Here is a 13,429-nt window from a genome sequence, read left to right on the forward strand (position 1 = left end):
CTAGGCAGTAGAAGTCGGATAGCGCAATCTCAAATTGTATAGTACAAAGGTGTTTATTGAAATATTTATTGAAAATCAAGAATAGAATGTGTGTGCATGGTCTATGAATAATTGTTTTCAGGCAAACGAAAAAAACCGACTTCAATTACATCGACAAGTAATACAACGTAGATCGACGAAAAAAAAGTCAACTAACTAACTACGCGTTATCAAAGATTACTCAAAAAGTAGTTATCAGATCTCGATAAAATTTAAATGTGACCACATGATAAACACCAGCTTTCGATTAAATTAAAAATTATCAAAATCGGTACACCCAGTAAAAAGTTATGCGGATTTTCGAGAGTTTTCCTCAATTTCTCTGGGATCCCGTCATCAAATCCTAGTTTCCTTATCATGGTACCAAACTAGGAATATCATATTTTCAACAAAAAAAGAATTATCAAAATCGGTACATCCAGTAACAAGTTATGTGGTATAATACAACGTAGGTTGACGAAAAAAGCGTCAAGTAAAAACGCATTATTAGATATAACTCGAAAAGTAGTTGTTAGATCTCAAATAAATTTAAATGGGACCAATAGACACACACCACCTTTCGATTACCAATTTATTTTGTCGAAATCGGTCCACCCGGTCAAAAGTTCTGATGTCACACACATATAAAAAATACAGTCAATTTGAGAACCTCTTCTTTTTTTGAAAGTCGGTTAAAAATACCCAATAGCAACAAAATACGTTTCTTTTTAGCCGACTTTCAAAAACTTCCAAAAAAACGAGGAGGTTCTTAATTCGACAGTATTTTTTAATATTTTTTATATATGTCACCTCAGAACTTTTGATTGGGTGGGCCGATTTTGAAAGGTTTTTTGTGTGTGGTCACGTTTGAATTTAATTGCGATCTAACAAGTACTTATCGAGTTATATCTAATAATATGATATACTTGACTAGTTTTCTTCTAGTCAATCTTCGTTTTATTATACCTCATAAGTTTTTACTGGGTGTTGGTGGTCATAAGTTGGTACCTACTGCTATTTCGATAAATTTTTTTGGTCCTAAGATAGTAATAGTCAAGTAGTCTTATTTTAATTTAATTGAGACCTGACTAGTAAGTAATTTTTTAGTTATCTCTCTGATAATGCGTATTTACTCCACTATTTTTTTCGTCCACTTATGTTGTATTACCAGTTGATTCAAGATTATTTAACGTAGAAGAGGTTATGTTTCGGATACAAGAATCACTTCAGCCTGTTATATCCCACTACTGGGCATAGGCCTCTTTCCCTATGTAGGAGAAGGATCAGAGCTTAATCCACCACGCTGATCCAATGCGGGTTGGCAGATATATTCCCTACTATGAGTAACGCTCGCTATCAGTGTATATTAACAACCGGGACCGACGGCTTAACGTGCTCTCCGAGGCATGGTGAGGAGACCCACAAGGACTGCACAAACACCCAGACCACGGCAAACACCTGTTTTTATTTGATACTTTTGAAATACACTCGTTGACTATATTCTAAAATTGTTTTAATTTATGAACCCTTTTGCTGTTTCTTTGGTTTTGCTTTTTGTTTGTTAATCTGTTTTATTGATGTAACAATAGAACAAAGTTCTTTTATATTAGTTCTGTGTACTTGTATAAGTGACGAGTTCATCATAAACTTATTTTTTCGAATATTTAAACCTCTTGAAACTGTTAATAGTGAATAAGACGTTGAAGTACTTTTGTAAGAATAAATAAATGAATAAATAGCTAAACAACATTTTTTTTTGGAAAATTTATTGCCGTTATTAGTATTTACCATTACTTATTGTATTGTATGTTTATCCCTTTCTTGAACTTCACAAATATTGAAAAATTAGCTAAATCGTTCGAGCCAATTCCAAGTTTTAGCGAGACAAACGAACAGCAATAAATTGATATATATATATATATATATATATATATATATATATATATATATATATAGAGATTAAGATTAGCATATTTGTTATGTAATGATTGGTAGCAATCATGTTTTTTCATGTAGTTTTGTTTATTATAAACTCGGAAACGTCGCACACCTACAAAAACTTAATAAATCGCGATAAACCGTATCTGTGTATGTGTGTCTGTGTGTATCCGTTATCTACCGTACAACCGTCGCGATATGTACGAAACCCTAGAACTATGTGGAAACACATTAAAGAAAACGTTAATTTCAAACGAACCAATGATACACTGCCCACTAGTTTGTGTGATCCGGATAGGATGAATAGGCATTTTCTCAATGTACCGGGGGATAATTCCGTAGCAGACTCACTTTTAGACTATTTCAATAAAAACAAATTTGGTTCATCTACATTTAAATTTCAATTTGTGACCGTAAGAGATGTAACTCAAGCTATACGAGAACTAAGATCTAATGCAATTGGTATTGATGACATCTCGCTAGATATGTTGACTCTATCGTTCGATTATATATCGGGTACACTAGTAACACTTATAAACAAGAGTATATCGTCCTCCATCTTTCCGAGTATGTGGCGTGATGCTGTGGTGCGTCCTATACCAAAAATTTCTAGCCCTTTAGAGTTTAAAGATTTAAGGCCTATAAGTATCTTACCATGTACCTCTAAGATACTAGAAAAGGTTATCTGTAGACAATTAGTGGACTATCTAGAGCGTAACGACATATTGCCCAAACTGCAATCGGGATTCAGGAGGCACCACAGTACCGCTACGGCTCTTGTGAGTGTGCTAGATGATGTAATTCACGCCCAAGATGATGGAAAGGTAACCATAATGGTATTACTCGATTTTTCTCGCGCCTTTGATGCCATTAATATAGGCTTGCTTCTAGCAAAACTACGATTTTATGGACTGGAGGAGGCCGTTGTCTCATGGTTCGCAAGCTATTTACAAGATAGACATCAAATCGTAGAAATTAGAAATGAGAGGGAGAATGTGATTTGGTCGCAGCGCAGCCCCCTTGTTAGAGGAGTTCCTCAGGGATCTATACTTGGACCCATATTGTTCAGCATATATTCGGGAGACGTAATTAAATCTATACGAAACTGTAGGTATCACATATATGCTGACGATATACAAATCTACCTATCGTTCAAGCCACATGAGTTGGAAAAATCATTGGAATTAATTAACAGTGACCTAGAACGCATTTTTGACTGGTCGAAATCCAATGCGCTGGTTTTGAACCCAAATAAAACAAAATACATAGTCCTTGGCACCCGTCACCAAGTGCAGTTAGTGAAGAGCAAAGCCCCTTCTCTCGAAATAAACGGTAGCAGGATTGAGGGTGTATGTGAAGTACGGAACCTTGGACTATTGTTGGACGAGAATATGCGATTCGAATCGCACGTGTCTAATATAGTACGAACTTGTTTTTATAGGCTTAAAGTTTTATATCGCATCAGGGATTCTCTTGATGAAAAGTTGCGCATAGCACTATGTGAGACACTAGTACTCTCTAAGTTTAACTACATAGATGTCGTTATAGGGCCACGACTACTAGAGAGAACAAAAAAGTCCATACAAAGGGTTCAAAACGCCTGTGCACGCTACTGCTTCTACATACCGCGGCGAGATCATGTCACTTCTTACCTGAATCAGGCGTCCATTTTGAAAATGGAGAACCGTAGGCGATTACACTTAGCCACAATGTTATTTGGAGTCATTAAGCATGGCGTACCTACGTATCTGGTTGACAAACTTGAGTGGAGACGCAACGTTAACACCGCGCACTGCACAAGGTCATCTCAGTATGCCCTGAGCTTGCCCATGCACCGTACAGCCGCTTTTCGCGGTAGCTTTAAATATGCTGCAACTAAGTGTTGGAATAACTTGCCACCACCGCTACGTAATTTAACAACCAAATCAAGTTTTAAAAAAGTCTATAAAAGAATCTTACTTCTAGGGCAACAAAATATTTAAAATTATAGTCTGATCATGGCAAACGTGATAAATTATATATATTCATTATCAACTTAGTAGCATTCGTTGATTTGGTCACAAGTGCTCAGTACTATTGTGTGTCATCGTATTATATAATTGTATGTGTGTGTGTATGTGTTCATGTATATGTGTATTGTCATGTAGGTCATATTTTGTCTTTAATATGTCACATATTATAATTTATTGTTTTCCTTAGTGTATTTATTATATATTAGTATAATTATTAATAATTAATATTTGTTTAAATTTAATTTCGCATTATTATTATTTAATTATTCTTTTTACTATTGCCGCCAAAATGGGAAAACGAATGGTGGTCCTGAAAACCAGTATCAGGGCTTTTAGTCCTGAGAATAGCTGAGGTCCCACCTTTTTGTGAGACACACTGTTGCCGCGCTACTATCTTCTTTTATCCTCTATTTTTTATTTTATTCAATTTTTTTTTTGTTTTTTTTATTACTCATATAATGTATTAGACCTAAGACTCTGACTGTAATGCCTGCCTCTGATGTTATATGTATATGCATATATTGTGTATGTTAGGAGCAGTGTGTTTTGCAAATAAAGTTATTATTATTATTATTATTATTATTATTATTATAAAATCAGAAAAAGTTGCTTCATTGTAATGATTATAAACTGATAAGTATTAATTACATTATGATTACGATATCGCAGGCATGGTACGATGATAAAATTATCAAACCAAAATCGATGATAGCGGGGTCAAAATCCAAACTAGCAACGTTGAATTGGATAATTTAATGCAATGAAGTAAGCTATCGTTAATAAAACATATATAGTTTGACCATATATAGTTAGGCTTACTTTATTCCCTTATATTGGGGAAGTCGGCATCGGCTACTGTTAAGACAAATACAGCTATTGTGAAGAAGATATATATATTTATATATATAATCCACCTATTTACGAAAATCACAGAAAGATACTTCTTTACAGTATAGTTACGTTTTGCTGTGGTGAATAGTAAGTAGTAGAGGTTCGCGATCGGTAACGCGATTGCATGTGCATGGTATTGACAGGCGTTCATAGGCTACGGTAACCGCTGTTCATCAGGCGGATCGTACGCTTATGTCACCCTACTGGTAAATAAAAAAAGTGACGGATGCTGGATGATGACAGTGGATGTTTGAAGAAGTTTAAAGATCCGTATTAATATCAGGATGCGTTACATTTTATTGTTGTTTGGTTATATATTTTTTTTGGGTAATACATTTTTTGTTGGGTTGGATTTTGTTGGAAATGGATATCATGTATTATTATTTTATTACATATACAAATTTATAAGGAAATATGTTCAATTCAATTTTTTTTATTGCCCTTTGTATGTATTCTTTATGCGTGCTGAATTAATCCATCATTCATTCATTTTTTTTATAATATGTAGTAGGAGATACGTACTAGAGACGAACTTCACCGATCTACTTAATAGATGAAAATTTATTTATATTTATTTTAGTATAGTAGAAAAAAAATCGCAAAAGCGTTGACTAAAAGTTCCTGGCCGGGTATACCTATTTAATTCAAAATTAAAAAATATATTTTTATTTAATAATGCACCAACGAGGTAATAAGGAACTAATATTATAAAGAGGAAAGATTTTATTATTTGTTTGCATTGAACAGGCTCCGAAACTACTGAAGTGATTTGAAAAATTCTTTGGAAGCTACACTATTCACGGGTGATATAGTCTATATTACATTTTCAATAAAAATGGGGATTTTTTTTTAATTTTTGTTAAATACCCGTGCGAAACCCACAAGTAGCTTTCACTCACATTTTTAATAAATAAATCCCATATTATAGTAGATAGTAAAATAATTTTATCCACTAAGCAGATGGGTTAAGATATTATCTAGTTTGTATCTTAGACTATATAAGTTTTCGAGTTCGCTATTAGCTCTCAAATTCTAACGAAACTTAACAAACAAACAAGTTTCGATCCTTAAGAAAAAAATCTGAAACAGTTCCTTAAGTACCCTAATACCTATAAACAAATATGAAAATACGAAGCATGCATGCTTATAAATGATACCGCATTCATAGTTGCTGTATCATATCAGATAACAAGTTGTATATAAAATACAAAACCTAAAAGATTAAAAATTAAATTCACTCCATTACTGTCGCTGGAAGGATGAGTTTTTCAAACAAAGTTGTGATCGTTACTGGGGCCAGTTCCGGTATAGGAGCTGCAACGGCAATTGCATTTGTTAAGGAAGGTGCTAATGTTGTAATCGTCGGAAGAAATGTACAGAAGCTACAAAGGGTTAATGACGAATGTGTTAAAGTAGGAAAATTACCTCTAGTGATAAGAGCAGATGTATCTAACGATGAAGACTCGAAGAGGATTATTAATGAAACCATTGAAAAATATGGCCAAATAGATGTCCTCGTAAACAACGCAGGAATAATTGCATTTGATAGCATTTTAGACGACAACATCGTGTCGGTGTATGATTCCATCATGAAGACTAATATGCGAGCTGTAGTAAGCATGACTCACTTAGCTGCTCCACATTTAATTAAAACAAAGGGTAATATTGTTAATATATCAAGCGTAGCTGGGAAGATAACGATAAAAGATTATCAAATGGTGTGCTATAGTTCTTCGAAAGCAGCCTTGGATCATTTTACACGCCTTGTAGCAGCAGAGCTTGCTAAGTACGGTGTGAGAGTTAACGCAATAAGTCCCGGACCTGTCAAAACTGATATTGCAATTAACGCTGGTATCGATGTCTCCACGCTGTCGGATGAAGATGAAGCGCAAACAGTGGCTTTGGGAAGAATATCCGAACCGGAAGAAATTGCAGATCTGATATTGTTTGTAGCGAGCGACAAAGCTAAAGCAATAACTGGATCCGATTACGTGACTGATAATGGAGCTATGTTGGTGTAAATAAACGAAATAGACAAAGTGAATCGATAAAATCGTGTCAATTTGTTTTCTACTAATATATTTGTTTTCAATATATCGACAACATTGATAAACAGAGTTATATCATAGTAATTAAATGAAAGACAGCTTTCGAATTGTATTAATAATAATTTCGTGGTATATCAAGTAATTTTTATCAACTTCAAGTCGCTCTCTAATTACTCGGTTGGAGATGTGTATGTTTTTGTAAGTAACGTTAAACAGCATTATAATGTAAAAATAACATGGTAAAATATATGCACCTAAACATATATAATTATTTTATTTTTATTTAGGAAACAAACCCTGGCAACAATAATATGAGTAGATTAAAAAATATATATTTTAATAATTATTTATTTATTTATTTGTACAAAAATCCACAGCTACATTTTATGTTTCTTAAACCAATACAGAATATCCAAACAAAAGCCAATTTCGGATTTTCAATAATTTAAATTATACAGTTAAGGTAGGCAAAGTTGAGTTGAGGTAGTAAAACACAGTTACAATAAAAATGGGAAATATATAAAATGTAACATATCCATGGTCAATAATGTGTAGATGTGTATGTGTAATTTTGTGAGTCTGTATGCCTGTGTATTTGTATGTAAGTGGATATCAAATATTTTAACTAGAACATACAGATACAAAGTTTCCTTTTAAAATATTCATCACTTTAGTCTGATATAGTCCACTGCTGGACATAGTAGCTCATGTGTTTTGCCCATAGTCACCACGCTGGGCAGGCGGGTTGGTGACCGCAGGGCTGGCTTTGTCATTATATTATAAAATATTATTATATGTTATTTTTGTCTTACTCTATATTCAAATAATTAACAAAGAAATTAATAATTTTAAATATGATATTTTAAAAACATGTAACGTTTATTGACTAAAATTGTAATTCTATACACGACGAAAATTGCATACACGAGTAAAAAATATCACATACACATTTGTATAATATACTAAATAATAATAAGAACTAGCTTATGAAACTAAAATTGTGTGATAAATCACAATCCAATTATTTATTTTTATCACAAAAATCTATTGACTACTTACCATCATTTGCCTTCTTCGAGGTTGCGATAGCGTTGATACCGCACATAGTTAACAGTAATTTGTAAAAAAAAGCAATTAGATAAGACACTTGAGCCAAACACAAAAATTAAAACTGAGAACTTGTTTTTAAAGATAGTTAAGAATTGTTTTGTAAGAACATTTTAATTAATTATTATGGGTCCTTGATTTTCAATATATTCACTAATAATTTATTATAAAGAGTTGAAGTCAATCAGTATGGATGGTGTAGTTCGTGTTGGTAAACATTAAATTTAGTGTATAATTTGACTTTTATAATTATACTAAACTTATTTCATTTGTATTGTTCATATCGTATCATTTTGATAGAAGAGATGATTTCACAACAAAAATGACTTAATTATTATTCATATAATTTTAAAAAAAACAGGTCGCTTTCATCAATAAATGTGATATTTCATAGATGCAAATAAATATGATTTAAAATAAAGCCAGTGATACCAGAAAACGAAGTCAAATCGCGCGTATCAGAATAAAATATCTGCTTGCAAATTGACTTCAGCGGGGTCGACTTTACGACTTCTGTCGGAAACAACATATTTTTCCAGCCCCCAACGTGGATGTAAAAAAAATCGTGGAAACGTCTGTAAAGCAATTTAATGTTTACCCAAAAGCGTAGATCCATTTTGTTAGCCCTCAGTATTAGACATTGTGACATAAACATTTTAAAACCCTTTTCCTTGTAACTTCAATAGTCCAAAAAGAAGCCTAAGCTTATGTTAATTCTTTGACATAACCTTTAATTACGTAAGATAAAATGTATACAAAAGAAGTATTTAAGCTGCTGATAAAAGTTATACAACTATAAAAAAAGCCTTTTAAATATCATATCATTAAATAATATAACACAAACAAGAAAAATGTAATTTTCGTTTAAAAATATTTACGCTGATTGAGATGACGGCCATATCCAGTGTTAATATATCTATGTACAGTCCAATTAATAATTAATTGTATCCCGATGTGGGAAGCCCCAGTTTTTCTGTCTAAATCGACAATCCTGTAACGGTGATCAATATTGTATTCTACTTCGAGGGCTTTAGCTTTCGTTCGTACTGAATATATCACATGAGAAATAAAATATTGGGTACACAATAACTTTTAAAGATAAACTTTTTAGAGGCGAATTGTATCACTAATTACTAATTTTTGATAGAAGAACATTGTGTAGGAGTATTAAAAACTATGTCTAAAGATTCCATTTCAAAAATTAATAAGAAACCAATCTCATAAAAATAAGATACCTATTCTAAATAAAAATACCAGTAAATAGAACAAAAGGTATCGCGGAAGCTATTTTTTTCAGTTAATAAATGAAAAGCTAAATGTTAATTATCTAGACATCATTCTAAATAGAAATGAACAAAATTAGCAATCCCATAAAATCATTAGTTAATCCTTATACGTCAACTAGTTCGAAGCGAGCTACTAAATCTCGTTCGCGCGAAGTGAGAGCTTAAAACTAATACATTTGGGTGGGGGGTTGAATGGGGTTTCGTGGGGGGAGAGGTGGCGGTGTTAATTATTCACATTTTAATTTACGGAGCGGCCCCGGCTGGCCAGCGGAGCTCGGAAAAATGTCTTGCAAATCGACGGACACCTATGAAAGAAAGGTCGTAATTTGTTGCTTGTTTTTCTGAAATATTTTTCGCTGTGTAGAGTAGTGATAAAGTATGTAATATGGAAATTTTTATTTTAGTACATTACGTTTTAAGGATTTTAAATATGATTGTATTTTATGCATTGAGGCAACACTCAAAGTAACGTTGACGATACTTGGTTTTCACCTCGACAGTATAAAGTCTGATAATTCTGCAAATGTTTCAAGTCAAAATGAGTAGTTTATATATAAATTTAATACTTATTTTGTGGTCATTAAACGTAATAGTATTAAAAACTTGTAACACAATATAGGTTGTTAATTATTACCGATACTTCGATCCGATTCCATGGAGGTCTATCCGGGAGGGTCTCCGATTCCAGGGATTCTATGGTCGCAGCTTTAGGTACATACCTTCTTTCTTTTCTTACTCTTTTTCTAACTACCCTAGTAATTTATGGTAACATACAGTTACAGTGGCACCTTATTTTTATTACGACACAGTCCCAGTTAGCACAATTATACCACAGGATTGCACGTTTTCTACCTTAGACACTATATTACGATTGAATTTCTCGCTAAGTTGACGACTTGAGGTATTTTAAGGTCTATCCGGGATTTTTTCCTAGGTTTTATAATACATTTCGCAATCGCAAATGTCTGATGAGGGTCTTTTTAGATACCTTGTTCTGATACCAGGTGCACGGATATTTTACTTTGAGTTATGTAAGTATGTATCTCTTATTACATATCCGAGTAAATATTACACGATGTTAGATATATTTTTTTTGTTCTTCGCAGAGAAATAATGAAAGACAAAAACAATCTCTAGATTTCTTTTTACCATTTTTATCAACTGACTAGCTGTACACTGCGCGCGTTGCTACGTTTTGTTTTGGTCGTAACAACTTAGAAACCTTTGTGAGCTCATGCACAACACTTTGCTGAAGATCATGACATGATCAAATGCATAGTTTATGATTCTATAAAGGACATACAGACAAATATACAGAACATACAGATATGTAGTCCATTTTGTTTTCTTAACATCCTAATGAATCATTGAAAAAGAAATACCGATTATCTTCTAAACAATACCCTAGAAATATACAAAATAACCATTCGAATTGCAACCCCAAGTAGTCATACTGTTTTAATATTATCCAAAACGACATACAAAACGCAACTCTCTCCGTCCTGCTTACTTCGAACCGAAGATTGCGAGACAAAAAATGAGATACTTTCCGATTCCGATGAGACAAACGATCAGAATACGGACGCACGATTACCATCTAAATAATTCAAGCGCCTAACCCGTACTTCTATTTTTCTGCAGTAACATTTGGCACACACTGTTTAAAATGTAGTCTTTATGCCGTTATGAGAAAGCCGAGAATTTGAGCGTCGGATGATTTTCAGCTCACGCAGTAAGTTTGTAATGGCGTATAGAGTTTTTACAAGCTCTTACACGAAATGTCGATTCGAATCCGCCCCCTCCGAATGATGAGGTCGCAAAACAATGAATGATCGTAAAACGGGAATGACAAGATGGAGATAAGGGCTAATAACCCGTCGGTGTCAGTCATGGCATCAGGTCGGACGGGTGTGGCGTCTATCAGGATTTGCGATGCAGATGTGTTTGGTAATAGCTTATTTCTGTTTGATTCTTTTTGCGTGTAACCGTTCGTGTTGGGCATTTTTAAACGTTTATTTTTACTCGTTGATGAGTGCCATTCAGCCATCAGTTTGTTATCTGAATTTACAATAGATATAATATCTTCCTACTACTTACTATGTAATCTATTTTCTGAATTTGTTTACTAAATAAACGGCAAAATCAATTATTATTATTATTAATGCATTAGTTAAATAATGATAGCATATAAGAAATAAAGACAACGTAGATTTAATTTTGTATTAAGCACAGTAATATAATTGCATATAATCTTAAAACGATACGTAGATAAAGGTTTTGTATATGGGTCGAACTTTCTACATACAAGCAAGTCTGAAAATATCAATTACACAATAATGTAGAAAAAACATGTCTTCTAATAGAAAAAAAAACCAAAGTCCATAATGTACAAAGTATTTAAAAGTAGATGCTTGAAATAATAATACGCAATTTAATATAAGCAATACAGGAAATGATGAAAAATATACACAAATTTACTTTATAGAAATTATATTTATAGATAAAGTTCATGAATTTGTTAGGGGTCGGAACTAAATAATTCCAATCAATCGTCTGGGAGCCGAGGTGCAATCAACATCTTAATTTTCACCTTAATAGAACAGGGGGATCGATGAGGGCCAGGGGGTATTATGGGAACTTGTAACTGCTTTTTTTGTTTTTATTTCAATTCTGATACAAGCTTTTTACAAGTTGTCAGAAATGTATCGGCTATTTTGTTTATGTTAGTCTAAATGAATTATTATTTTGTGTTTTTCGTTATAATTATAATTAAGGGATCTTAAAAAACAATTTAAGAAAAATCGAATATAAAAGAATAGTAGGGGTAGGTTTTACTATTCAGTATTTAATTAATTTATTTAATTATATTGCACATTAAAAATAACACAAAAGAAAATAGCATATTAAAACTAAAAAAGTGCTGAGGCAATCTTACCACTAATAGTGATCTCTTACAGACAACACTATCAATAGCGATCGGTATTACTATTTCATTGAAACAAATTTAGTGTTAAGAAGCTTAACAACAGCAGACATCGATCAAACATATATGTAAATGTTTATATTAGGTGTACAAATTTCAAACCGAGTTAAAATTTTCCGTACATTTAGAGATCGAGTAAAAAGCACCAAAGTTATGTACGAGCGGGTTCGTTAAAGGGCCAGTAGAGGGTGAACCTTATCCAATATTTATTAACTTATTTCAAAGAAAATCGTATAATTAACACCATCGCATCCCCTCGCCACCACCCTTGGCTTTGAATCCATGTGATAGAATAACAACGTAGAAACGGTACGAGTCTTTGCGAGATAAAAATGTATTAAATAAAATAAAGTAAAAATACTTTTTTTTTTTAAATTTATATAATATACTTTATAGTAAAGTATCTTACTTTTTTATGGTATATATATATATATATATACAAAATAGTATATGCGATAGTATTATAGAACTATAATTAATATATATTAAAACGATTACGTTTAGTTAACCAGCCTATTTTAATTTTATTCTAATCTGTACCCAATTACTGTTAAACCCTATACTAATAATTCGTTGAACATTTAAAAAAAATGGAACTCTAAATTACACATATTTTGATTTTTTTAACTTTTATTTGATACTATAGTCAAAATTGTACTTCTTTTTAATATTGTATGCGTGTCTGTTTTTATCTTGACCGCGCATTACGCTCAAACTACTGAATGAATTTTTAACCGACTTCCAAAAAAGGAGGAGGTTCTCAATTCGACTGTAATGTTACATCAGAACTTTTGACCGGGTAGACCGATTTCGACAAATTTTGTTTTAATCGAAAGGTGGTGTGTGCCAATTGGTCCCATTTAAATTTATTTGAGATCTAACAACTACTTTTCGAGTTATATCTAATAATGCGTTTTTACTTGACGCTTTTTTCGTCGACCTATGTTGTATTATACCGCATAACTTTCTACTGGATATACCGATTTTGATAATTCTTTTTTTGTTGGAACGGGGATATCCCTAGTTTAGTACCATGATAAGGAAACCAGGATCTGATGATGGAATCCCAGATAAATCGAGGGAAACTCTCGAAAATCCGCAATAACTTTTTACTGGGTGTACCGATTTTGATAATTTTTAATTTAA

At 32.7% G+C, this 13,429-nt stretch overlaps 2 protein-coding genes across 2 annotated transcripts in view; one reads left to right on the plus strand and one right to left on the minus strand.

The window, feature by feature from the left end:
* Nucleotides 1–13,429, minus strand: part of LOC123663704 (nucleoporin 88) — a 111,350-nt gene that overhangs the window by 21,764 nt on the left and 76,157 nt on the right. The gene's annotated exons all lie outside the window — the stretch shown is intronic.
* On the plus strand, nucleotides 6,107–6,880 carry LOC123663539 (3-oxoacyl-[acyl-carrier-protein] reductase FabG-like). Its single transcript, XM_045598216.1, has one exon. It carries the CDS (start codon nucleotides 6,119–6,121, stop codon nucleotides 6,878–6,880), a length of 762 nt encoding a protein of 253 aa, XP_045454172.1. The 5' UTR covers nucleotides 6,107–6,118.

This window comes from Melitaea cinxia, chromosome 20, assembly GCF_905220565.1.
Source record: "Melitaea cinxia chromosome 20, ilMelCinx1.1, whole genome shotgun sequence".
NCBI lineage: Eukaryota > Metazoa > Arthropoda > Insecta > Lepidoptera > Nymphalidae > Melitaea > Melitaea cinxia.

Bases quoted from the DNA above. Each gene is read 5' to 3' on its own strand.
- LOC123663539 (XM_045598216.1), top strand. From the start codon at position 6,119: ATGAGTTTTTCAAACAAAGTTGTGATCGTTACTGGGGCCAGTTCCGGT.